We start from the raw sequence: 26,255 nt of genomic DNA on the forward strand, positions 1-26,255 counted from the left end.
AGATAGCCATAATTTGTCGAAAACTCATGAGACTTCTCCCGATAAATTAGAAAATACTGCCATATTCGCATCTACCTCGTAATCCGCATGAACCTTACAGGTCCAAGCAACACTAATAACGCACCAGATCTGCATACATGGCCGGTTAGAAAGAAATGGAAGACCACTTCCAAAAGAAAATAGACCGAGGACAAAACATTGTGTACATAGTACAGTATGAAGCAAGACTGTACGAAGTATGTACATCCACTATGGACAACCCATCATACAGTACAACAACACCACCTTTCTCCACCACGGAAGACTACTAAATAGCGAAAACCGGCCACTAAAACGAAAACAAACCCCGCTCATTGGCGAGAGCGTTAGAGTTACCCGCTTCCTTGAGCGGGTAGCGCGTGCAAGAATCGGAGAGACAGAGAAAGTGGAGGCCGGCACGAAGGAACAGGGCAATGGCCGCATCATCGGAGGTTGAAAAGTATGGAGTATTATGGGTGCATTTGACTCGACCACGCGACGTGCAGTTTGCCTCATGGATCCTCCTCGGCGGATCAGGCAACGAATGAGGGATTTTGATCATTCTGGTTTTGTCTTTTCTTTTCTTTTTTTTCCCCTGTGGTGGTTGGATATGGAGTAGTTTCGAATGACGATATCGAATCGGGGCCGGCTTACTCCGCACCAAGTGCCAGTAGTAGCCTAGTCAGTGTACTGTATTGAGGAGATATGTACTGCAGGATTTTGATGGGCTATACTATAGCAAGCAAAGAGGCTCGAGAACAAGTACAGACCCATTATCCTAGGAAATATCCGAAGTATAAAGATACCTCCTCCCCCGTCCACAGTCCTTCTTCCATCCAAGCAACAAATCCCCATCTACACCAACTATACTTCACCCTATATTTCCGTGGTTCAATCCATCCAAACAACCAACCATCAACATGTCTCCCTGCTCCTGCAACTGCTGCTCCGGCAACTGCAACTCCTGCTCCTGCTCCAGCTGCACCGTATGTACCCTATTTTCTTGAATCTTCTCCCCCCATCGGTCCTTGTGATAAGAGGAAGGTCTGATCATTCTACCAGCACTAAGCTAGCTCATACACCCTCGCCGCCACCGTCCACCTCCAACTCGTCAACAACTCATACTAGACCCGGGCTCCCATTACTGTCGAACTAGAGACCTGCCTGTGGTAGCTCTAGCCTTCACGTCTTCTCATGTGCCAATATAACGATATCGATATGGGTGGTTTTCCGGGGTCTGTTTGAATCTTGGGGTCTTTGGATGGGGTTTTTGCATTTGTTTGTATATGTTTATGCTTAGTGCCTTGAGCCGTGCAATGTTATATTTGGATTGATCCATAACAGTCTGAGTTATCATGATCATCGTTGTCTTGAGTGTAGACTGAAGTGGTCCTAGCACAGATATTCTCGTAGTACTATCCTGCCAGAAAAGTATAGATCGAATAACAACTTGGACTTCAAGGTTGTCCAACGCTGGGAGGGTGGAATTCCCCATAGCAATGTACTTGCATAGGATACCTGCCAATGGGCACCTTCCGATCTTGAAAATGCTTGGCAGTCTACAACCTTGGATATCGTATACTCATAACCAACGTTAATATAACACGCTTGAATTTATTTGAATCAAAATCTAATGCATATACTTCGAGGTGGAAGCCAAATAGCAAAATCAATCAATACATATGCAATCAGACATCTTAATCCTCAGAATATTCACAGCTCATCCTTCGACCGAGGTGCGTTGTCCCCATCGTCTCCACCAGGGCAGACAGCCGGAGTAGTGACAAGCATGGAATACACACACTTCTCATCTTCGGCTGTCTTGAGAATCTCGTTTTTCTCGCCACACTCCAGGACAACCTTTGTCGAACGGTTAGGACCATTCCAGCAGTGTTGACCGCGATCATATTCGATCGAAACCTTCTCGACCGAAATGACCTCTCCCGCCTCATTCGTCTCCTCGACACTGGTGGAACCGATTCGAACAAATTTGCCCATGGACATAGAAGATCCACCCTTTCTTTGAAGTTGCTTGGTGCCTTCCAAGAAGCAGTGCTCGTAGGTATACTCACCAGCATCCTGCTGAACGCATTGTCCTTTGAGAGCGCGGAAAATACCGCCAGGGCCATAGTCTTGTTCGAGATCGGCATTCTGGTCTCGCAGTTTGTTTTTAAGATCTTTCAAGGTATCTTCCTCGGCCTTAAGAGCATTGCGTGCCTCTGTCAAAGCCTTGGACTCTGAGGCCGAGCCTTCTTCGGGCTTTGCGATAAATCCGCTGGACTCGAGGAAGGACTTTAGAGAGAAGTACTGATCTTCAAGGAAGTTCACGAGGGAAGGCGGAAGCCAGGCTGCCAACTTATATACTGTTGATTTAGTTAGTAAAAGTTGATTGCAGAAACATTCCAGTCCAACTTACGTAGCTCAGAGTCATTGCAACCATCCTCGGTGTTTTCCCAGTGTGCCCAGTCAACCCCGGAGCTCTCATCGTCGGGCTTAACAATTTCATCCAAATCACGCTCCTCGGCCGCATTCTCATCATTACCAAGCTCACGGGCAGCATAATCCTCCCACCCACGAACCGCTCTCTTGACACCCTCATCATTGAAGTTGGGGTTGTATTCAACCTTGAACTTGGAGAGAATATCCTCAAGCTCCTTCAATCGGGAACGAGCCTCATCCCTCTGTCCACGGACCGTGGAGAGCGCACCGCGCAGCTCCTCGACCCGGCCCTTCGCAACGCCCGCAAGAGCATTGACCTTACCCTTACCTTTGCCAGAGTTTCTAACCACCTTGCGCTCCTCTTCCTCGGCCTTCTTTAAAGCTGCCTCGAGGCCCTCAACCTTAACCTCAGAGCCCTTTATCTCGACCTCGAGACGAGAAACCTGATCTTTGATCTCTAGGACTTGTCGGCCAGCATCCACGAGGAGTTCCTTCTTCTTCTTCAGCGCAGCAGTCATCGACTTCTGGCGCTGCTCTTCCTGCTTCCGCCATTGCTTTCCAATTTCCTTGCAACGATCCTCGCACTTGGTGCCGCCAACGCGAGCCCATTCATCACTTCCATCACAGCACTGGTCATAGTCACAGATTCCGTCGTTCACACGTTGGAATGGCACGAAAGAAGGTCGGTGGCCCTTATTCTTGCAGTAGAACCCAGGCAGTGCAACCGAGAGCTTAGAGCTACTATCCCCAGGCCGATCTGCCACCGTCAACGGAGAATTGGGAGAGAGATGTGAGCACGCAGCTGTGCCGGGCTCATCACTGCCATCGGGGCAATCGCAGAAGTCATCATTCACGGAGGAGAATGGAATCTTGACCGAAGGACTCGTAATACAGGTGAAGGTCTCTTGGTCCTGATAGAATTTGGCAACTATAATCTCATATCAATTAACCTACGTCACAGCGAAATACACAGACATGTGCCTTGGACTAGTCCAACGGCTGTGGACACTTCGTCTGGGGGTGGGGATAAACAGATCAGACTTCAGGCACTTACATTCCGGAGCAACACCCCGGGGACGAGCAACTTTGTCACTGCTTGCCCGAGTAGCTGATCCAGCCGCAGCCAGCAAGAAAAGCGACTGAGGAAGTCTCATGTTTTAAGGCATTGAGCTGGGGAAAGTATGAGATTGCGGAGAGAGCTTCGGGCCAGCTGGACCTTATCGCACCGAGACATGCTTAGTCATTCCGCTATCTTTCGTTTTCGCTGGTGGCGACGACGATTGAACTGAGCAACAGTCCTGATTCTGCAGTCAATATGGGTAACGATGGTGGAAGGTAGGCCACACTGATGATTCTAAGAATGCATTTGAGGATTACTGACTTGATTTCTACAGTATTCCCACCCGCCGCGAACTCGTCAAGGAAGCGGCCCGCGCTCCAAGCACTGCCCAAGTTAAAGAAGCGCAGCGCGAACAGCAAGAACATTTTTGGGCCACCTGTCCGTTATCACACAAGGCTCTCGCACGACCGATAGTGTCAGACAGCGTGGGGAATTTATACAATAAAGACGCCGTGCTCCAGTTCTTACTTCCCGGAGACGATGGCGAGGGTATCAGTTCTAAGTCTGACTGCGAGGAGGTCCTTTGCGGCCGAGTGAAGTCTCTGCGAGATGTAGTCGAGCTTCATTTTGAAGTTGACACCGAGTTGAATGAACATCCTTCAGACCGCACCAACGCACACCGACACCAACGACGCGAAGGTTGGATTTGTCCCATCACGGCGAAGCCATTGGGTCCAGGCGTTAAGTCTGTCTATCTCGTACCCTGTGGACACGTTTTTGCCGAGGAAGCCATTCGTCAACTGAAGGGAGACAAATGCCTACAAGTAAGTTTTTTCGAAGTTTTTGCAATTCCTTTATGAGAGATTGGAACGCTAATTCCAGTCTCCAGTGCAATGAATCTTACGCCGAAGAGAATATCATTCCAATCCTGCCCACCAAAGAAGAAGATAAACAACGTCTCATTGCGCGCGCCCAAAAGCTTGCCGAGCAAGGCCTTACTCACAATCTAAAGAAGGTCCCAGGCTCGAAAAAGCGTAAGAAGAATGCCACCGCTGAGACTACGATGGATCCTTCCGAAAAGGTCGATTCTAAGCCGACTACTGAGTCAAAGAATCGAAGTAACACCGGTACGCCTACCCCGAATGCGTCTGGGAATGGTATCAAGAATGCTTCCACTGCGTCACTTGCGGCTCGTGTGCTGGAAGAAGAGAATGAGAAGAAGAAGCGACGCAAGATGATGGGTCGCAATGAGAATATTGACAGTCTCTTCACTAAAAAGGAGGATAGTAAGAAGAGTGCCGATTTCATGACTAGGGGATTCACCATCCCAGCTGCTGCGCGGCGATAAGTGATTTTTTTTTTTTTGAATACATGATGGCGATTTTGTAAGGTGTTAGTTATGGAGTTTGGGGATGTGTCCAATTTCATAATGGGCTATGACTTGTGCTTCGGTACTGTATATTCTTTGGAAATAATGAATTCTTTCAAAACAAATGCAAATAGTTTCTAGTATACACAAAAGATAACCCTGATATCAACCCGACGAACAACTCAATAAATGACAGAAGTCACGTCTCAAGCGTCTTGGTTCATTCTCATCTTTACAGAATTGCCATTCAAGCGGAATTTCTGGATACCACCCGTGGCGAAGTTATACATTGCCTCCTCATTATCAATCCTGCCCGCTCATGCCTGAGGGGAAGTCTTCGGGGCTCTCTTCTTGACCCTTGTATGGGGCACAGCGAGACCACGCTGAATGTACTCGGAATAAATGACCTTCTTGCGGCCGTAATCCTCATCACGATCAGCCTTGCTGATGCGAGAAGAGTGGAAGGCGAGGTTGGGAGGCAATAGACCAGCGTTCAGAGCGCTGGACAGACATTTGGTGACATTCTTGGGTTTCTCCTTCAGGTTGGCTGACATGGCGACAATCAATTCACCGATGGTGTTCGATGAGGTGATGGCCTTGTCGGAGATACGACGGTGGTAAAGCTGGCTCAGGCGCTTAACGTACTATAAAACCTCAATTAGCAAAATTTCCCTAGGAAAAATCCAGATAGGTGGAAGAACTTACGGCAAATTTGAACTCCGGGTCGACTAAAGAAAGAGACCGGTAAGGCTGCACTTCGGCATTACGATCACGCTTGACAAAATCCCCGGATTCGATTTTAGCGTCTCCTTGTCCTCCGATTTGGTTGAAGACAAAGACAAGGGCTTCATGGGTCTTCCCATCAGGGAACTTAATTTCCCATCCCTGGGTTGCAGATGGCTGGACGGTACAGCTCTCAATCATTTCTCGAATCTGAGTGTTATGACGGTTGACTTGGCAAATGCTGGTCAATGGCTTGCCCAGAAGATGCAGCAAGCAAATCTCAACGGCGGCTTGGTGGGCAGCAGGCAGGATAGGACGTGTGCGGGTTTGTTCGCCGAATCTAGAAGCATTAATTGATGAGCATTTCGTTCGGAATGGTCGACGAGACACCTAGCCCCCTATCGTAGTGGAATTTCGAGCGATTCGAAACATACCGTTGATATTTATCGGACTTGGAACGGCCTTGCTGAATCCATTCATCCTCAGGAAGGTATCCAACACTAGCAAGACCCTTCCAATTCTCCGCTTGAACGTAGTTATCGCCCTGAGCGAGCTCGGACTTATCACCTCCAGCTAATTCGCCATCAGTGGCAGTGGGCTTCTGTGCAAGCTGCGATTCCCCAGTGTAAGGGTCCGCGGCACCAGGTGGCTTCTCGGTGTTCCACAACTTCGAACGGGTGCGCTCGAGGAAAGACGGAGAGTCGGAGGCATAGCGCCGGGTCTGATGTTGGAATTGGCGAGCCAGTGGCGAAACACGGGGGAGAGCATCTTGTCTGCAGCTAGAGCAGACATACAATGCCTCTCGCAGAGGCAGGCGTGTGACGGGTCGCATTGTTGAGGTTTGGATGTGCTCAACTCGATGCGCGGGCAACTTTTGTTCGGCGAAACAAATTGAGGTTGGTCACGTGGTATCAATGCTTGGCATTTTTGTATATCACGACCCAACTTCCATTGCAAAGTCAAACCATTAAATGAAAAGTAGAAAAAGACAACTAAAAATTACCAACAACTTTTATTTCATAAGTCATTAACTATTTATCATGAACCATAGCATCTAGGCTTCCAAGATGTCAGTATCAAGATACTACTAGTAAGCAAACATTGTCACGGCTAAGTGAAAAGCAAATTGGCGGATAATTGTCTTATTGGACATAGGCTAATTATAACTTACTCGGTAGAGTAGAAATATTACTAGAAGAAGGTACAATAATGTATTGTATGCGAAATTTATATACACATGCGTCGCTCATATCGTAGTATAACAGAAAAAAGGGAAAACTTCAAGTGACTCGAGGTCTTTTTTACTCCCGAACGAACATACCGGCCATGCCCATACCCGTACCAATGCACATGCTGACGACACCAATGTCCTGGCCACTACGCTCCAGCTCGGGAAGGAGATCAGCCAGCTGGCGAGCACCGGTAGCACCGAGAGGGTGGCCAATAGCGATAGCACCACCGTTGGGGTTAACCTTGGCCTCATCAATGCCGAGCTTGCGGACACTGTACAGAGCCTGCGAGGCGAAAGCCTCGTTAATCTCCCAGACACCGACGTCAGGGACAGTCAGACCAACCTGCTCCAGCAACTTGGGGATAGCAACGGCAGGACCAACACCCATCTCGTCAGGAGCACAGCCAGCAACAGCAGAGGCAACCCAGCGGGCCTTAATGGAGCCGGAAAGACCAAGCTCCTCAGCGGTGGAACGGCGCATCAGCAGAGCGGCGGCGGCACCGTCACTAACCTGGGAGCTGTTACCAGCGGTGCTAGCACCATCAGCAGCGAAGGCAGGCTTGAGAGAAGCCATCTTCTCAACGGAGAGGTTGTGGCGGATACCATCGTCTTGGGAAACGGTGATATCTTGAGGAGGAGCATCGGGATGCTCAGGAGCGTAGAATTTGGTAGTGACGGGAACGATTTCGCTGTCAAAGCGACCAGCCTTCTGCGCGGCAGAAGCCTTCTTGTGAGAATCAGCGGCGAAAGCATCTTGATCCGCACGAGAAATACCGTAGCGCTTAGCGACGTTCTCAGAAGTGAGACCCATGGGCATGATGCAGTCCTGGGCATCTTGGGAGTGCGATGCCTTCAGCTCAGGCCAAAGAACGGTGGGGATAGCACGGGAGCCATAGTTGCGAGTCATAGACTCCATACCACCACCAATACCGACATTAGCGGCGCCAGCGCGAATACCGTTAGCGACGGCGGTAATAGCGGCCAGACCGGAGGAGCATTGACGGTTGATGGTGTTGAAGGGAACGGTGTGAGGGTATCCGGCGTGAATCTGAGCCATACGGCCGGCCTTAGCACCACCCAGCTCTTGCAGAACTGAACCGATGGTGACCTCCTCGATCAGGGCTGGGTCAAGGTTGGGGTTGGCCTTCAGAGTGGCCTTCAGAACGTTGGCGAGCAGCTCCTCAGGGTAAGCATCCTTGAAACCACCCTTCTTAGCGCGGGTAACGGGGGTACGGAGAGACGAGAGAATGACAATATCGTTCGGAGACTTCTGAAGCACCTGCTTCAGACCACGGGGAATTGGGGAAGCCATAATTATGGTATATGTTCGTTTGACGACGGGACTCGGCGTGATATTTAGATTTGCCGATAACGTGTATACCCGGGGAGACAACTGGATTTTCCTTTCCTCGTCGAGAGTAGCCAGGTATGCCTGCACACTGTACAATTGAGCGGGGATATGGAGAAGAAAGATTGAAGCTCGATTAAAAAATCCCCAACAACTCCTCACGGCAACTCTTATAGGAAAATGCCGGGTAAAATTCCGGGGTCGGAAGCTGCGTGGTCGAACAGTCCCGTCGCGAGGACCGGCATTGAAGATCGGCTAAGGGCTCTGCCGGTGTGGGGTGCGAATTGGGTTGGGTTCACCATTTATCATTGAATTCGGTCACGAGATGATCAGGGTATCTCTGATGAGATCTTTACTATCCACACAGTAAATCATGAGCAACTCCTCTCATTATAACACGAGATTTTATGCCTAGCAGTTTTACTCCCACCTTTACCCCATATCCGAAGGTTCCCCGCCGAGCCGACTCGGCCGATTATGTCAGCATCGGATCGGAAGAGATATCGGCTAATAGGCAGGCAATCTATGAGGTTCAAGACAGTAAAATGTTTAGTTATAGAATGAAGTATAGATTGAAGGCAATTTGGGCTGGGGAATACAGTGTGAATATCGCGGATTCCTGAAAAGTGAGCCGGCACCAGCCCTAGAGATCTAGAGATCGAGTTACTGATGAGGCTCTCGAGGGGACCCATGCACTCTCTACCAATCAAGGCGTACAGAGGCTGCCTGTCACCACCATCAAGTCTGAACTGCTAAAAAGAGCATCATCCTCCATCTCAAACAGGGTAACTAGATTAGGATCAAGACCAAATGGGGCGTAGTAAAACGCTATTGTTTGAGCCGATAGTCCACACATTGAACTACTAAGCGAGGTTGCCCCCTGCTGTTGTTAGCTTTCAAATTATCGAATGAGGCTCAAATTGATCATACAGGGATATCTATTAAGCCATATTCCTCAACCATTTAGACTGTACTAGGTGATTTGACTTAAACTATTGAATACAAATCGAAAATTATGCCTAGTATGATGATTCACTCCAACGAAGATGGCGGAGAAAAATATTTGCTCTATAACAAGGCTTAAGTATGCAATTCTGTACTTCTTTCTATACTACTACGAATATTAAGATGGGATCTTGCCTCCTATTCTCGAGGTATCTGATGACCAGTAGCAATCATCGTAAATAGCGATTCAGGCCTTATTAGTATGATGGTCGTGTCTGAAACATTGCCATCTTCTCCGTTTTTGGCCTCGTACTCTTCTCATTAATCAAAGTCTAGACAGACTGTGTGAAGTTTCCACAATTTATTTCGTTGGACTCTTTGCTTTCTATTAAATATGCCTCTAAGATACATAGTAATGTAGTCAATCATCACTCATCAAGCAAAGAAGGAAAAGAAACCCTCAAAGGCTTCCACCGGGAGAGAGGCTACATAATAACCACGACGACTGGGCTCTGGCCTAATAACAAAAATTAATTCCAAAGTGGTCCCTTTCCTTCTTGCTGCAATTTTCAGATACTGAACTTTTAAGCAGAACGATCTACAAGCATCGTCTTATACCGCATAATTCTCATTCTTCATGCTCAATTATCGGTCCATGCTCGCACACAGCAATATAGACATGTAAAAGCCTTCCATAAAGTTAGCCAAAAATGTAGACTATGACGAAATTGCGGCACAATTTAATAAGTCAAACGGTGTTCGCCGTGGTGCGGGTGCTCGGTAGTTGCCGAGGAGTGGACCTTTATCTCGCGTGGCGATCTAGATGCCATAATCTCGAGAAATCAATCACTAGAATCTGGCAGCCTAGGCATAAGACACCGTCGGCTTCTTAAAGTGCAGTGGCTCCATATTGTAACAACCCGCGGGTGAAGCTTAAAAACGCTAAAAACAAATTGGCCGCTTATCGATACTCGCACCCACGATTGAAGCTCTTACCATGAAGTCTAGTGTTGAACACGTAGATTCCACTTGGGACCAAAATCTCAATTCTCACACTGCTAACAGATATACAGATCAGATTTAATGATAAGGAGTTTGTGAACCTAAATTCGATTCATCGTCTGCAATGAATAATTCCCTCAAGTATTCTTGGCATTGGCTGTCATGGAGGCGCAGTTGTCAATTCAATCCATGGATTGTCTTCAGGGACTTGGCAATGTCCTAACTAAGCGAGTACACCGGTCTTCGTGACGTGAATAACAAATTATGCATCTCTGCATTTATCTATATAAACACGCAGAGGCTCTCTGCTTGTTGTGTTCTACCATCATTCCTTACAATTTTAATCGAGAATCTTCTACTCTCGTACTATTATCTCCCACATCACCAATTGAGTTTGACAAATTGAAATCGAGAACACAATCAAATCAGAAACATGACGAAGCTCTGGATCCTCGCTAGCTGCATCGCAGCAGCCTTTTCCACCACGGCATCTGCCAACCTTCTCCAAGAGCAAAACATCCCACTCAACCTCGCTGTTGATATCGCCCAGAACGCCATTGAAGCTTGCACAAAACAGCAATACAGCGTTTCGGCCGCTGTTGTAGACCGTGAAGGGGTCCTTCGTGCCCTTCTCCGAGCGGACAATGCTGCCATTCACACCCCAGACGCCGCACGTCGCAAGGCTTATACAGCTGCCTCCATGCGTTCTGTGACTAGTACAATCGTCAAGAATGTCCAGAATCCCGGTGCTGCTCAGCTTACAGCAATTGATGACTTTTTGGTCCTTGCTGGTGGTGTGCCAATCAAAGTTGGCAACGAGACTATCGGCGCTGTCGGTGTCGGTGGTGCTCCTAGTGGTGATTTTGATGAAGCTTGTGCACAGGCAGCACTAAAGCAGGTGGCGGACCAACTGAAATAAATTAGACGTGATGGAGCGTCCTGATGTTGTAATCGACTATAATCAGATCCAATATATTTCTTTTATTTCATCTTTAAGAGCCTCTCTTTCTATTTGATACGTTAATAGTATTTACCTACTAGGCAATAGGCCAGCTAGTGCAATTATTTTCGGAAAACTGGCGCTGGTCCTTAAACGGGTCTGAGGAATGTAGATAAGCGACCTTTCTTACATCGTACTTTCGAACTTAAACATACACCTGTACACAGGACACAGGGCAGTGTACATTGTGACAAATGAGCCATGCACATACGTTACATATCATTCAAAACATAAGAGTAAGCCAAACGTTTGAATCAGTCTTAAGTAGACAGAGGATCTTATTGTGTCCCAACCCAAAGTCTGAGGTCAGAAGTCAAGAGGCAATGCGCATAGTTCCGTAGCACAATTTATTGTCTATCCGACAGAACTCGTACTCTTTGAACGGTTTTCTTCGCGGATACGTGCGTGGGCAAGCAATCTTGCATCGGAGCGTTCATTGCTTCTTCCACAAGCCAAAATTGGACATTGACATTACTCTCAATCTTTATGAGAGTGTCACCAATTTGCTCCCAAATCTTGCGATTTGCAACAGGTTTGCCCTTGCTGTCTTTCCATCCATTTCCCTTCCTCTTAGGAAGCCACTCTATCACACCCTTGACTAGGAACTCAGAGTCAGACTTGATACAGACAGCATGCAGGGGGCAATGCTTTGCTTTGACTTTAGTAGGGAAGATTCTTGTCCATTCCTCCAGAGAAATAGAAGCCCCTGAAACTCTTGAAGAAAAAGACAAAGGATACAAGCGTGGATACCTCCTCTGTGTAGTGGTATGTTTCCGCCATGGAGCTTGCATTTTGCGGATTGTTGTAGCCATAGAAAATCCCCAATGCAGCTCTCATGTTCTTTTCCGGGCTTTTTAGGAATGCAATGCCAATTGATATCACGATTCAATTAACATGAAAGACACATTCGTTGGGATATACGCGCATTGAGGAGGCATCGGGACAGGCAAGATAGGTCCACCCATCCGTCTTGACCTCGACTTCCTCGGGGCGAATGCTCTGAAGATATCTCTCAATGGGAAATTTTCTTCTTGGTGGTGATTTCTGGAGAACATTTCCTTTCAGGAAGAGAAGGGTGATCAGAGCATCTAGAGTCGACATTTCAAGGCTGGGTAGATCGCCATAGTAGTGCTCAGTCACACTATGGTTTCCCAACTGGGCAAGACAGATCTTTCTCAGTATCTTATATGATTCCTAAAATTCAAATGTCGATTATTGATCGATCTCAAGGTCGCGGAATAAACAGCCCAAATCTCTTACCTCCGGGTCGATAAGTTCCAACCCGGTGCTTTCAACCAGCTGATGACTTTTCTCCTTTGGAACGAAGCTCCCAGGGAAAGTTGGGAGGGCCACAGAAGGTACGGTGGTGGACTTTTCAAGCTCATAAGGGTTGCTTCTATGACGATATCTGTATATCCACATAATTCCACACGGTTATATAGAAAGTGGGTTTCAAGATTAAATTGTACTCTGGATTGAGAGTCCGAAATGAAAGATAGTAATGGTCGAAAATCTCCCGGTGTATCGAATATATTGAACGGATTTGTCTTTGTGATCAACCATAGTGCGTTTGTTAGTTTGTCTTGTTCGTTTGCAGATATTGCCATATATGGTTTACTATCATTCTGCCCAAAGCAAATGGCCTATAGGTCCCCCTACTACTGTGCTAGAGGGTTTCCCGAACCCAGTGGCTTTGGTGGGTAATCTCAGAGATTTGTTCCTCCACAGCAGTCTTCTTGACTTATAGGGCCTTGAGAAGAGTTTCAGCGCGCGCCTTTCTAGGAAAATCACGATAAATCCTGATCCCAAACTAGGAATTTGGCAGAACTAGTAGTCCTTTACAGAATTGACTTGACTAATGAATGTCAAACAGACTGATATTGATCGAAATCCATACTTGTTCTTATTATCACAATCTCAATAGCGTCAACCCTTGAACTCTCTAAACGAAAAATGTTATCACATAAACCATTCAAAGGGTACAATAGTGCTCCCAGGCTTCCAACGCCTGGAACGGAATTCACAACAATGCGTCCCTCGTTGCTGTCATTCACAATATGGATGGGGGCAGCTTCCCCATCGCCGATTCACATATTCAAGCGACGAGCTAAGGACCGAACATATTTCTCCATCCCTGCTTTCCCCAGTACTTATATCTAGAGAACCTCGCTCATCTGGACACATCATGCAGGATTAGTCGATCAACAACCTCCACCGCCAGCAGCCATCATTCCAGCCCCAAGCTGCGCTTGAGAACTCCTCATATGTTTTCGTCTGCGCTTCATTTGTTTTTTCTCTTCTTCGTATTGGGACATGGCTTTCTGGTAGGCTTCGGAGTCACAGCGATATTTATCTTCGTTATCTCCGTAGTTCTTTCGGCGTGGTTGGGAGGGCTTTTGGGGTCCTAGGTTCATATAGTTGCTAAAGCCAAAGCACATGATGAGGAGCCCGTGGTATGGAAAAGATAGTGGTTGAATGTGGATTATGCCTGTGAGGATCTGAAGCAGTGGTTTGCATTAGGTATTCTGTTTCATGGAGAGAATCTTAGTTCCGATCGGGGTCATACGCCTTATAAGCCTGGTCCCAGGTTCACTGCCTCTGGGGCGAAATTCCCCATACTAGTGGATTCTCGGCAGTGAACGAATCGTGGAGAAGCTTTGTTGGTCTCAGCGTTAACCATTTACATCAACTGGTCGATACTCTTCTCGAGCACAGGACGCTGGTCGGCCCGCACTTTCTATGTCCACTTCGCACAGCCCACTCCTCTTCTCGCAGTGGCGGAGACTTGGGCAACAAGCAGCAATCATACATAGCACATACGGCATTTGCTATTTCGGGGGTTGCCCGATGATGTAATGGGATGTGTACGAACTATCTCACGTTACATACATCGATGAACTCCATAGAGTATGAATTATGATTCCTACTACAGTAGACCATCCAATACTTCTACGTACCGGGGCCAATCACAACCTGTGATTCATTTGTAATCGACTTGAGCCCCCGTAGATGTTGCAGCTACTCCAACAAGATCCTTCTTTGATATGTATGTAGAGTTTGACAGTAATCTTGGGTATTTCTAATATACGGCGTGTCTTAAAATAGAGCAACTTCTTTCTTTTGCGCTTCAAAGGTTCCTGCTTCACACTATGATATACAAAGCTGACGGTTAATTGTTCTTCGTCTATGAATATCAGACTTCCGCAAGAAGCCAACACACGGTGAATATCATTTAACTTCTGGACATTTTTGATCTGTCCTTGAAATTAAATGAATTGGATACAGAGCTTTGGGGGTAATATAATCACGATATCGAAGGTTATGCTTTTGTGGAACTTGGCGTATATTAGCATACTATGCTAATATAACCCGTAAGCTAGGTGGAGTAACTATGGATTGACTAGAGAAAATGCATATGCGTGAAATTAGTAAGAATGGATGATTTGATTAAGTACATTTATAAAACCAATGAATACCGTTCAATGAACCTCTGGGTAAAAATATAGAAAGCAATGAGGATATATCCTAAAACCCCCAAACTCCTCCAATCCCGCTACATCCCATGGTATCCCAAACGCCTCCACAATAAGATAAACCAATAAAATACAAAACCGCATACCAGTATGGAAAGAACGAAATCAGGATAGAAATAAACTGAAACTCCTTCCCAACCCATGATCACCCCAGATCTCCACGTTCATCAAGCCCGCTGAACAATATGACTATAGTGACCAGGAACTTTGCACCGACATTTATCACAATCAGCACGATACCCCATAACCAGCGCCGAGCGACGATGTGGAATCGGACACGGTGGCGTGGGTGTATTTTGTCTCGAAGCATGACGCGACATCGGATGAGCAGCGACAGGAATCGGCGAGACGGTACCATAATCTAGACCCGGCGTCGGGACGCGGTAAGGGTAATCATCTACCGTCTGTAGTTGTGGCTCCGGGATGGAATCAGTCATAGCCATATCGGTGTCGCTGACTGGGCTTGGGAGTCTGATTGCTGGGAGGTGGATCTTTTGTGGGACATCTTCCATCATTGTGTCTGGTTGGGGTGGCGGTGCCGCTGCGGAGAGTCTTGGGGCTGAATCTGATTCATCGTGGCCGAAGGCTGGGGCTGTTAGGGCTGATTCGGATATATCGAGGGAGTGATGGATGAGGGCGTGGGGAATTGGAGAGGGCTGGTTGGAGGGTTGTCGTTGCCAGGGGGAGAGATCGTCGGCGGCTAGGAGGAGTTTTGGGTGGTTGGGGTGAAGAGGTGAGGGTTTTGAGTGGGAAAGTTTTGTGATGGTGGCTGTTTGTAATGCATGTTTGGAGTTGTCTTCCTCGTCTGATGAGTCGATGGGGGTTAATGTTGGGGCACGAAATCGGATGGTTTGATCTGTGTCGGGTTGTTCGAGGATGGGGATTGTTGTGGAGATGGAAGTGGATGTATCTTGCCATGGGCGGACTTTCTATTGCCAGTGTGAGTGGATTGTACCTGACAGTATTGTTGTTGTTGACTGTTCCAAAGTGAGCGTACCTTAGAGTCCAAGGGGTGGGAGTCATCCGAGTCATCGCGCGATCGTTTTAAAGAGCGGAACATGATGAGTATACTATGTAGTGGTGGAACTCGGAGGATGCAGGACTCGGGATTAGACTCCAAGGAACTGGGGCTAGGATGGAATCATTGAAGCGATTGAAGCGGATGAAGCAAGGAGATGAGGAAAAGTTAAGTGGAGACTTGGGAATCTAGACTTACATACTCAGCATAATACACTATAGAGTATATAAAGTACAGATATCGTTAACATTTAATGTTATAAAAATATTCATGAATACTATAAATGATAATATTCAATTAATAATTACTATTTCTAATTAATACGGTAATACAATACTGAGCAAACATCTGCACATACCAACTATGTACATACATATCATAGAATTACAGTGTAGTACTCCTTGAATAATGTAGAAATGCACGTCACACAAGTCGATCTGATCTCAGCTGGAGTGACTCAGCTGCATTTTGCATATTCAGCTGTATCTGCAACTACCTACTGTATAGGTAGAACTAAGTACTACTTAATACCTGTAGTGTAATTATCATAATAATAAAATGAACATTCATGAGTACCTACCCAGGACTGTTGATATAACCTCACGCTGATTGGCCAGTACTCCCACTACCTTACATCCTCATATTACATAGTATAGAGTAACTAGAACAACTACAACTATGTAAGTACTTAGTTATAACTAGCTGATGATGCAGGCGATCTATCATATATTTTATTATCATACCGTAATACACTATACATAATTAATGTAACTAATTAATACATATACATATATACTAGTCATATTACACCTTCTCTTCTCTTCTCTTCTCTGCTCTGCTCTATTTAAGTCCCACTTGGCGCCCGCCAATCCACATTTGCCTCCGCGAATTATTCCCTTCCCTTCTCTTCTTCTCTTCTTTTCTCCCTCTTCACCTTCTCGGTATTCTCTCCATTCTCCCTTTTTCTTTTCTTTTTTTCTACTCTTCGCTTCTTTCTTGCGAATTGTATTCCTCAGTTTCCTTCCACAATGCCTCTCGTCAACACCACCGAGGTCAACGAGGACACTCGTGGTAAGTATGCGCTGCTATGACTCGCTACCCTACAATCTTTCTCTATTACTGCCACAATGATTGATTGGAAATATTTCAATAATTCCATCTATATTGAATTTATCTCTAACTGTCTATGTAGTCCTCGGCTACGACCCTCTTCTCCAGCCTCAATTCCTCCAAACTGAAATCCCCGCCGTGAGTCATTTTTTTTTCCCTTTCCCTTCTCCCCTCCCCCACCAATCCACAACCACAACCAAACAAACCTAGCCCTAACAAATTCCTCCAGCCCGAACGCGCAATCAAAGCCGTCCGTCAAGGTCGCAATGAGGCCGTCGAAATTATCGAGCAGCGCGACGACCGTCTCCTCGTCGTCGTCGGTCCCTGCTCCATCCACGACCCAGACACTGCCCTTGAATACGCCCGTCGCCTAAAGGAACTCTCCACCAAACTCTCCAAGGACCTGTGCATCATCATGCGCGCTTACCTCGAGAAACCCCGTACAACCGTCGGATGGAAGGGACTCATCAACGATCCCGATATCGACGAGTCCTACAACATCAACAAGGGTCTCCGCGTTTCCCGTAAACTCTACGTCGACCTAACCAGCACCGGTCTCCCAATCGCCAGCGAAATGCTCGACACCATTTCCCCCCAGTACATGGCCGATTTAATTTCCCTCGGCGCAATCGGTGCCCGAACAACCGAGTCCCAACTTCACCGTGAACTTGCCTCCGGTCTATCCTTCCCAATCGGCTACAAGAATGGTACAGACGGAAACCTGACCGTCGCCATTGACGCCATTGGAGCCGCCGCACACCCGCACCGTTTCCTCGGTGTTACGAAGCAGGGTCTTGCGGCTATTACCAAGACTGCGGGTAACGAGCATGGATTCGTTATCATGCGTGGTGGTAACAAGGGTACGAACTATGATCGGGAGAATATCAAAATTGCCCGTGAAGCTCTTCGCGCTAAGAAGCAGCGCGAGGTTCTCATGGTGGATTGCTCGCATGGTAATTCCAACAAGAATCATCTTAACCAGCCTAAGGTTGCGAAGGACGTTTCTGATCAACTTCGTGAGGGTGAGACTGCTATCATTGGTGTGATGATTGAGTCGAATATCTACGAGGGTAACCAGAAGGTTCCTCCCGAGGGACCTGCTCACCTTCTCCGTGGTGTTTCCATCACTGATGCTTGTATCAACTGGGAGATGACTGTTGATACTTTGAATGACCTTGCTGAAGGTGTTCGTGCTCGTCGTGAGGTTGTCAAGTCTAAACAGAATGGGGCTAATGGCACTCACTAAATGCTGTATCTTTGGCTATTAGTATTTGATGTTTCTACGCGTTTTGGCTGATTGATTTCTGGTGACAAAAAATTTTTCTTGTATGTGTTGTATTGTTGGACGGTGGTTGTGGGATTTGACATAGATACCTATTACTTTTCATGTCCATGAAGTAGCGTTGATTTAGTTCCAAAATGGTGATATTTATCTATCTGGATCATTCATCCATAACTAGTAGGTTACTAATGAATGCGTAGGGTGGCATTCAACTCATCCTATTCCTAAGATAGTAATATCTGCCAGTGTATGTGGTACAGAGTATGCGTATGGCAGTGATGGCACGCTCACCTCCGCATCCTATACTTACCCCAGACCCCGGACCCACCAAAAGCTTCGATTAAAGTCACAGCTTCAAGACCAGAGTTTCCACAGATCTACAATTCCTTTTTTGTCATCCCCACCGTGGCTGGAGAGTTGATTGAGTTGGTGGGTTGACAAAGTCCAAGACCAGGGCAAAGCGCTCTGCCGGCGGGTTTTGCCCAACTTGGAATGGACCAACCCGGTTGGGAATAGCAGGTGGGCCTTATGGAGGACCGTTTTGCCCTTGACTGATTTTGCAGGTAGTGTAGACAGTGATTTTGAATTTCATTATTTCCAAGTTCTCTTAATTCATTGGTAGAAGGCGACGAATTGAAGAGGTTGTGGATACGGGGGTGGAGGTGGACGTTGGAAAAAGAACAGGGATTTTTTTTTCTCTATGTACTGTACACAATATACACGGATCACACCACCTGGGATCACCTGAATCAGATAGAAACACATCCTGGAAAGAAAAAGAAAAAAGAAAAAGAGATAGGAGATATGAGACGGAAATGAAGACGAGAAACATCAAGACAATGCAACGCCGGAAAACCCCCTTTGTCACGATGGAAGCACGCTGCGAGATGGAACTCGTAACATGCCATGCAAGATTATTCAAGAAACGCAGATGTGATGACTTGCGGGCCTGCGAGTAGGAAAGGTATAGTCATTGGATATCAATTGGTGTGTGTGGGTGTGTGTAGTCGATAGACTTCATTCTCCAAACCACAAATCCAAATTCTATATTTTCCACCACCGCAGGAAAACGAAAAGGAAAAACGACTTGGAAGAGATCACCGCACCAGACCGAAAGTCAATCGGTTAGTCCAACTACGAGTCGTTTCCTTCGCAGCTCGTTCCGCATTCTCAGCCATAACATCCAATTGACCCGGCGTAGTAGAACCAGTCTTCGCAGCGGCGGCAGCAGCAGCATTCTTCGCATCCTGCGCTTCCTTCGCCTTAATAGAATCCCAAACACCAGGCTGTAAAGCCTCAACTTCCGAAGAAGCCGATCTAACACTCTGCGCGGCGGTATCTTCTGCGTTCATTTTACCGAAGAGGAATGCCTTAGCTTTAGCCCAGGGCTTTTGAGCCTTCTCCTCTGCACGCTTCTGCTTCACGATTTCGGCAATATCTTCCTTTTTGATGAGTTCAATTTGTTCCTCGGTTGCGGAGCCGTTGGCTTGTGCGATTCGTGCTTCGTTTAGAGTGGCGACTTCTTTTTCGATCCACAGGGTACGTTGACGACGGTTATACATGGTCAGTGAGACCATTGAGTAGACTGTGAGGACACCGCAAACACCTAACACATCACGTCAGTTATACAAGTCAACCATTTAAGATAAGTAGATCAGAGGAAGGCAGGGTCTAGAGGACTTGATCTCTGAATAGACGACTTCCTTAACCTCCGCTCTACCTCCGCGTTCACTCAACACATACCCGAAGCAACAATCAACGAGTAAACCATGCCCTTGTGAGCCTTATTAGCGAATCTCCGTCCAAATTCAATTAATCGATCCGATCCAGATGAAGACTGCGCGATCCGAGCAGCCCGGGCCTGAGCTCGTAGTCGTTCCACCTTCTGCTTCGGTGTCTCGGGCTGTCCATCCGGTCCACGCTGCGGCGTGGAGGACTTGCTGGTAGCATTCTCTTTCTGCATGAAGTTGGGCAAATCGTAAGGAGTTCCACTAGGCTTGGAATTGGCGTATGGCCCTGTGGCCGTGAAGCGCGTTGCGTCCGCGGCTGATCGGGACATCACGGCGGAATGGTCTGATGGTTGGGATTTTGCAGCGAAATCGAATTGAATGACGCCCGGATAAGGGGCGTGTTAAGGAGGATAATAGGAATAAAGTGTACAGCCGTTTCTTTAAGATGACGCGATTGGTTTTAATGCGCGTGTCTTGGTCTCGCGTTTTGGTTTGGGAATCGGGGAGGATGGGAGGTGGTGATGGTTGGTGGAAAGGTAAATTTTCAAGCGGGAGTTGCCAAGACATCATCAGCTTCACCTCTTTACAACTCCGCAATACAAATTACATTCCATCTTACCACTACTCTCATAACTTTACTCTACTTTTTTTTTTTAACGAACCTCTTTTTAAAGTATGCAGTTGGATTGGGAATGAGTCTGTGAACCATACTTCTTTTAATTATTTTCTTACATCTGATCGATCATGGAGTATCCCTACGATAGCTCGAGCCTAGACTCAGTCCTCAAGACATTATCAGGTCTAGCCTCGCAGCATCAATCTGTCCAAAATACATCTACATCTACATCCACAGCTACATCTACATCTACACCCACTCCACATCCATCTTCTAGTCACCCAGAATACCCGCAGCAAAGGACACAACCCCGACAACCAAGAGAATCAAATCCGGCTCCACGACATTCCGATGTACCGCCAAAACAGTCCACTACAAGCAACGCATCAACCATCACCACCTGGCCCGCCGCACTCCGCCATGTAATGCGCACAGTAGGCCAAAATGAAGAAACACAACTTCGCATCCGTGGTCTTATCCGCAGCCAACATACCCACGAACAACAATGGTGGCGTAATCGCGAGGCATTAGTATCAAGACAACAGTCACGGGGTGAGAAAAAGAAAGAACTTGACGCCGTATTGTACGTATCAGCAACTACGTTACCTACCAGTGCTGGACCGAGAGAGAAAAACCTAACCAAGTTAAAATTCTCTAGACGCTCTATCGGTGCACCCGTTGATGAAAAAGCGATAACAGTATGTTTCAACATACAATCTACCAATCATGAACCTCTTATTAACAATTCAACCAGACAACAAAGGAAGAAAAAGCAGAGCTAGACACCTACGATACAAAAGTCTACCAAGCCTCTGCCAAAATGGCGAATGCTCTTATCTCAGAATTGAGAAGCATGGACATTCCTTTCTTTGCGCTGAAGCAGAGCCTAATACTAGAGTCGGATCATCCTGAAACGACATCGGAGCCAGGGAATACCAAGCTGTCTAGGTCAGAGCTTGTGGACTTACAACGTCGGATGCTTGGTTTACTTGAGGATCTGTGTAAGGAGTGAACTGAAGCGAGATGCTGGTCAGCTGTCTCTTCCATCACCTCGATTTGGTTACTCTGATTCGACGGAATTATACTGAATCAGTACCTATCCTCACTATTCCGGATGCCCTCTATAAAGAACCGCTTCCTCATCATTCACGTCGAGTCTCTTCAACCCGAAATCCGGACACGACGGAGCTCCGTCAATCTTTTCGCGAATCGATCAACCACTATAACGACTGATGAATCATTTCTTACCATGCGTCTACTTATTTTTCAACCCTACTACCAAAGTTCAGATCATTAGCCTTCATAATTCATCAAGATCTCAAAAAAATTGCACTGCATCCCTTATACATCATGATCGTGATAGCGGGATCGTCACTTAGAATTACCCTACACGGCATCTCAAGCTTCAGCGCATATAGCTCTGTTGTACTATTATTGAGAGACAGACTGGGATGATACAGGGTTTTATTGGTTTTATTGCTATTACTATGATGGAATCAACAATCCTCTGTGAATTCACCGACAGCTCCTATACTTCACCTCGTATTCATCCCTCATTCCACGGTTATTGATTCCTCCACGTGTAATCGGCGAATATTGCGTGACGTCGGAGCTTGATACGTAGTACAGAATCCATTTTCGCTTATTTACTCGGGAATATATGCAGATCAAGGATATACATATCGAGTTAGTCATAATATTACTACCTGGTAGTGGCAGTACCTACCTGGAGGTAGGTACTACTAACTAGTTAGTATACTATACTAGTAGTATGTATGACATCTCATCTTCGGAATAAGACTCGGACTTGACTATCTGAAAATCATAAATTGCTGAGTGAAGAGTGGTATTAAGCTTGCTATAAGAGCAATCTGACTAAATCATGGTTTCCTCAAATCATAAAAGATCCGTCCTAGGGTAGATTGATCACCCCCTAAATGACAGAATCTGACCGGTTCATCACGCAGTAACATGCTTGACTTCATCGGCCGTAGCGATAATTGGTGGCGGCTTTGGAATATTCTTGCGGAAGATGTGACGCTTGATAAACCAAGGTAACCAGACGGTCAATTCATGATGAATGAAATCCTTCGTCGGTACGGAGAAAACCTCTGTACTACATTTTAGTCGCGGGGATACAATAATAACGATCCTGGTGAAACTTACGGTCCAGTTCTTCTAGGGTCAATTGTTTGGTTTCACGCACGAAACAGAAAATCATGAACCAGGCGAGAAGATTTAATCCCGCATAGAAACCGACTAATATCATAATTAGCAATAATTTGCTGATAACTTGGTGGGAAATACTTACAAGCACCAGTCTGAGTCATGACAGTTTCCATTCGGAACCATGTCAGGCCCAAGATACCAGCTAGAAATCATTAGTCAAAAGCTCAGTGAGGAAACGCTTCTTGTACTCACCAAAGGTATTGTTGATGCAGACAGCCCAGGCCATTCCTTGCTCACGTTGAATGGTGGGGAATACTTCGGCGGAGTATTGGAAAGCAACCGGTCCTTCGCCTAGCGAATAGCAGATCGTGAACAGGTAAACGAATCTATTCCCGCGTTAGCTCTACTTCCAAGCAACAAGAATTCCTTCAGACATACAGCACAACTGGAGCAACATGCAACGAAGGCGTAGATGCTTTGTTCAGAATGGATAAACCGGCGGCCAAGAGGAAGATGCACATAAGGGGGAAAGTCTGTCATAATTAGCTTTGTTATCACAACTTATTACGGTGAATTATCTCACGATCAATGTCAAAGTTCGACGGCCCTTGGTATCGATGAGGAACAGGGTTGGAATAGTGGACACGACCTGAATCGCACCATATCCAAGAGAAGCGTACAATGCCTGTTCATCAGTGTATCCAGCCTTCGTGAAGATAGATGAACTGAAAAACGAAATGACTGGAAAAAGTCAGATATTTTCTTTTGCAGGTGGAGTTCACATAGCTTACTATTGATTCCACACATCTGCTGCGCAATCATGACAGTCGAGGCACCGTAGTTTGCACGTCGAATTCTCGGCACAGCGAAAATATCCCACATACGAGCAAAGTATCCAGCTCCCCGAGCCTCCTTTAATTCCTCCTCGTAGATAATGTATGAGTAGTAGAAATCTCTCGCGCCGATAATGGGGTGTGCTCTAAGACGTAGCATCGATTGGAATGCTTGTGCGTGTTTGCCGTGCTTCATCAGCCAACGTGGAGATTCGGGACAGAAGAAAATTCCAAGACCTAGGACGAACGAAGGAATGAAAGCCGAGCCCAGTTGAAGACGCCATGCGATACGACCAGTATCCTTTACGATGACGTTTGCGCAGAATCCGAGGAAGATGCCTAGAAGACAATCAGCCAATAACCCCCCAAACCAGATATCACCAAATAGATAGATCAGAGAACCATACCAGCAACGACCCAAAGCTGCCAAAACATGACGAGAGCACCTCGAACACGAGCAGGTGCCATCTCAGCAGAGTAAATGGGTACAGTAGCATTCTTTGCACCGATACCGATTCCCATGATAAATCGACAGACAAATAGTTGCTGCCAGTTGTGTGTAAAAGCAGAACCGATCGGGGTAGCAGTTAGACAGAGAGCAGTAACGAAGATTTCTCCTCGACGACCTAGATAATGGTTCAATGGATCAACGATGAATGCACCACTAGAATTAGAAAATAAAGATTAGTCTCAAGATACTTCGCAGAGATATCAGGTCTAACATCACTCACACAAGACCAGCAGTCAAGAAAATAATCGAGTTAACCAGTCCAACGATCCACTCATCATGTCCCTTTCCAGTTAACCCGAATTCTTCAGGGAAAGACAAGTTGGCTCCATTCGCTCCAGTCTGATCCCATCCTTGAGTGGCAGCTCCGATAGCGCAAAGACCGATAGAGTACCACAACATCCAGGGACCATGCCACTTATGGGCCCGTTCATATTCAAGAGCCGCTCTTTCATCGTCTAGGAGGTCGGGAAGTTCATCGAATGTTTTAGGATCGCGGGCTACTTTGGCGGCTCGTGCGAATAGATCGACGTGTTCGGACATGCCATGTGTTTCAGCGAACTGACGGGCATCAAGTGCAGCTTGCTCTGCAGAGATGCGCTATTTATGAAAAATATTAGTTTCTGCTTTCATTTATTTTATTTATTTTTTTTTTCGTTCATAGAATAATTTATTGTTGATTCAAAGTTGCTTTCAATTTGAACTCACCGTCAAAGGATTCTCAACGATGTTGATGCCAGTCGCCTGACGAGGAAGAGTAGCTTCAGTCATGCTGTGATTTCTCTTTTCCACAACATTCTCCTCCTGAATAGGCTCATCAGAGAGCTTTTTCTCACTCATCTTGGTGACACACTCTTTGCTAGTATTGATTGACGGAAAGAGTGATTGGTGAAAGAAGTAGAACAGGTCCTACTTAAGATATCACGTGTAGGCTCTCTCAAAGAAAGAAAAAATTACTCGAAGACAAACCCCATGGGGAAGAAAAGATTGGCACCTGCATCGTACATATACTAGTAACGTTATTTGAGCTCACTCGGGCTGAAGGCCGCTCAAGCCGAAAGGAATAGATTTCTTGGCGGGTCTCAGCCCCCTTGGCTACTTTTCCAATTCCTGCACAGACGCCGGGCGTCAGAGGCTAAGATCCTTGGAACGGGATCCTAGCGGGCGTCGTGGGGTCAAGGACTATAACATTTCTACTTGTGACTTGTCCCTGATGATGAGAGTTCAGTGGCTTGGATGGTGGCTTAATAGCCTCAAAGGGTTGGTATATCATATTCTAGCGTCCCGGATACATCCTTTCTCGCCCCGAATGAGGAGAGTCATGTACCAACATAGCAGATCAAACACATACCTGCAGAGGTAATGTAGAAAAGGGTCGTATTATTTTGCAAGTCTAACCCCAAGTTGACCCACTTAACAGGCTCGAAGCGTAAGCGTCGAAGCGGGGAGACGGAATCTTCGACCAATTGTCTAACGGGCCAAGTCTGGGGGATCCTACATCTTTTGGGCAGCCTAGTTTGGTCATCGGGCCTGACAAGCCATTCAAGCCATGGGGCAATTCGCTAGTCATGCACATCTGACAATTGGGGGAGAGGGGCGGATAAGGTGAGTTCCCTGTGCTGATATAAAGATGACTTGGCGAAGGGAGAGGAGCTCGGTAAAGCCCGAGACTCGGTGGAGTCAGACGCACCACTTACATACATGAAATGATCGAACTAGACCGGGATCTTATGCTACGGTATCCTTGTTGCGCCTTCGAGTCAGCGACGCCCCGGTTAAGTGCTTGCTTTTTGCTGTCAATATTGCATGATTCTGCGTCTTTTCCCCCTGCGGTTTATAATCTCGAAGTCACGTTGAGGCGGAATAGATTTGGGACAGTGATATTATAACCGATGGATAGAAACTCGACCTGCCTTCGTTCTCTTAATCTCAAGATTGTTACTCCGTACACGTGGAGCACACGTGGACATCTTGGACGACCCTTGGCAACACCTAGGGGGGTTTTACCCGGTAGGGCGGAAATCGAAAGACCACAGCGAAGCAAAGTTGCAAGTCATGCAAGGAGGAAGAGAAAAAAAAAAAGTGTTCATTTGAGTTTGGACCTAAGGCCCCCGGACTTTGATCAGCGAATCCGGGATCATTTGGATCCACAGGTGAAATACGGAGAACACGATTTCTAGAGGCTTCCAGAGTAAATAGACCAAATAATGTCCTTGACTGCATCATGCTATCTTTCACACTACAAGGTTGCTCAATACAGAGCCGCCCTTGAACCCTGTACTGATCTTTCATTCCCTCCCAGAGGAAATGCTCTCCCCGCG

General features: G+C 46.6%; 12 protein-coding genes across 12 annotated transcripts; 4 read left to right on the plus strand and 8 right to left on the minus strand.

The window, feature by feature from the left end:
- Positions 1 to 1,731: 1,731 nt before the first annotated feature.
- N7469_000759 (uncharacterized protein) lies at positions 1,732 to 3,611 on the minus strand (the record flags this gene model as incomplete). The annotated part of the gene is made up of 3 exons (XM_056639679.1): positions 1,732 to 2,381; positions 2,435 to 3,385; positions 3,512 to 3,611. The coding sequence occupies 3 exons, from the start codon at positions 3,609 to 3,611 to the stop codon at positions 1,732 to 1,734; spliced, it is 1,701 nt and encodes a 566-aa protein (XP_056505436.1).
- A 161-nt stretch (positions 3,612 to 3,772) lies between these two features.
- N7469_000760 (replication termination factor 2) lies at positions 3,773 to 4,865 on the plus strand (the record flags this gene model as incomplete). Its single annotated transcript, XM_056639680.1, has 3 exons — positions 3,773 to 3,792; positions 3,852 to 4,341; positions 4,407 to 4,865. 3 exons carry the CDS (start codon positions 3,773 to 3,775, stop codon positions 4,863 to 4,865), a joined length of 969 nt encoding a protein of 322 aa, XP_056505437.1.
- Positions 4,866 to 5,203: 338 nt separating this feature from the next.
- Positions 5,204 to 6,441, minus strand: N7469_000761 (mitochondrial 54S ribosomal mL50 protein; the record flags this gene model as incomplete). Its single annotated transcript, XM_056639681.1, has 3 exons — positions 5,204 to 5,530; positions 5,592 to 5,949; positions 6,044 to 6,441. 3 exons carry the CDS (start codon positions 6,439 to 6,441, stop codon positions 5,204 to 5,206), a joined length of 1,083 nt encoding a protein of 360 aa, XP_056505438.1.
- Positions 6,442 to 6,910: 469 nt separating this feature from the next.
- On the minus strand, positions 6,911 to 8,152 carry N7469_000762 (thiolase family protein; the record flags this gene model as incomplete). Its single annotated transcript, XM_056639682.1, has 1 exon — positions 6,911 to 8,152. The coding sequence occupies one exon, from the start codon at positions 8,150 to 8,152 to the stop codon at positions 6,911 to 6,913; it is 1,242 nt and encodes a 413-aa protein (XP_056505439.1).
- A 2,416-nt stretch (positions 8,153 to 10,568) lies between these two features.
- N7469_000763 (GlcG/HbpS family heme-binding protein) lies at positions 10,569 to 11,054 on the plus strand (the record flags this gene model as incomplete). Its single annotated transcript, XM_056639683.1, has 1 exon — positions 10,569 to 11,054. The coding sequence occupies one exon, from the start codon at positions 10,569 to 10,571 to the stop codon at positions 11,052 to 11,054; it is 486 nt and encodes a 161-aa protein (XP_056505440.1).
- Positions 11,055 to 11,482: 428 nt separating this feature from the next.
- Positions 11,483 to 12,557, minus strand: N7469_000764 (uncharacterized protein; the record flags this gene model as incomplete). The annotated part of the gene is made up of 3 exons (XM_056639684.1): positions 11,483 to 11,733; positions 12,041 to 12,329; positions 12,396 to 12,557. 3 exons carry the CDS (start codon positions 12,555 to 12,557, stop codon positions 11,483 to 11,485), a joined length of 702 nt encoding a protein of 233 aa, XP_056505441.1.
- Positions 12,558 to 13,336: 779 nt separating this feature from the next.
- N7469_000765 (uncharacterized protein) lies at positions 13,337 to 13,573 on the minus strand (the record flags this gene model as incomplete). Its single annotated transcript, XM_056639685.1, has 1 exon — positions 13,337 to 13,573. The coding sequence occupies one exon, from the start codon at positions 13,571 to 13,573 to the stop codon at positions 13,337 to 13,339; it is 237 nt and encodes a 78-aa protein (XP_056505442.1).
- A 1,262-nt stretch (positions 13,574 to 14,835) lies between these two features.
- N7469_000766 (uncharacterized protein) lies at positions 14,836 to 15,728 on the minus strand (the record flags this gene model as incomplete). The annotated part of the gene is made up of 2 exons (XM_056639686.1): positions 14,836 to 15,597; positions 15,666 to 15,728. 2 exons carry the CDS (start codon positions 15,726 to 15,728, stop codon positions 14,836 to 14,838), a joined length of 825 nt encoding a protein of 274 aa, XP_056505443.1.
- A 986-nt stretch (positions 15,729 to 16,714) lies between these two features.
- Positions 16,715 to 18,042, plus strand: N7469_000767 (3-deoxy-7-phosphoheptulonate synthase; the record flags this gene model as incomplete). Its single annotated transcript, XM_056639687.1, has 3 exons — positions 16,715 to 16,757; positions 16,879 to 16,934; positions 17,026 to 18,042. The coding sequence occupies 3 exons, from the start codon at positions 16,715 to 16,717 to the stop codon at positions 18,040 to 18,042; spliced, it is 1,116 nt and encodes a 371-aa protein (XP_056505444.1).
- A 1,133-nt stretch (positions 18,043 to 19,175) lies between these two features.
- Positions 19,176 to 20,137, minus strand: N7469_000768 (cytochrome c oxidase assembly protein COX14; the record flags this gene model as incomplete). The annotated part of the gene is made up of 2 exons (XM_056639688.1): positions 19,176 to 19,684; positions 19,822 to 20,137. 2 exons carry the CDS (start codon positions 20,135 to 20,137, stop codon positions 19,176 to 19,178), a joined length of 825 nt encoding a protein of 274 aa, XP_056505445.1.
- Positions 20,138 to 20,552: 415 nt separating this feature from the next.
- Positions 20,553 to 21,436, plus strand: N7469_000769 (DUF2458 domain-containing protein; the record flags this gene model as incomplete). The annotated part of the gene is made up of 3 exons (XM_056639689.1): positions 20,553 to 21,007; positions 21,083 to 21,122; positions 21,179 to 21,436. The coding sequence occupies 3 exons, from the start codon at positions 20,553 to 20,555 to the stop codon at positions 21,434 to 21,436; spliced, it is 753 nt and encodes a 250-aa protein (XP_056505446.1).
- A 947-nt stretch (positions 21,437 to 22,383) lies between these two features.
- N7469_000770 (uncharacterized protein) lies at positions 22,384 to 24,774 on the minus strand (the record flags this gene model as incomplete). Its single annotated transcript, XM_056639690.1, has 10 exons — positions 22,384 to 22,535; positions 22,591 to 22,683; positions 22,736 to 22,795; positions 22,846 to 22,979; positions 23,032 to 23,126; positions 23,177 to 23,334; positions 23,385 to 23,765; positions 23,834 to 24,090; positions 24,158 to 24,534; positions 24,643 to 24,774. 10 exons carry the CDS (start codon positions 24,772 to 24,774, stop codon positions 22,384 to 22,386), a joined length of 1,839 nt encoding a protein of 612 aa, XP_056505447.1.
- Between the last annotated feature and the right edge of the window lie 1,481 nt (positions 24,775 to 26,255).

This window comes from Penicillium citrinum (genome assembly GCF_028827155.1).
Source record: "Penicillium citrinum strain IBT 23319 chromosome Unknown utg000001l:1.0-4955037.0:1.0-4956770.0, whole genome shotgun sequence".
Lineage (NCBI taxonomy): Eukaryota > Fungi > Ascomycota > Eurotiomycetes > Eurotiales > Aspergillaceae > Penicillium > Penicillium citrinum.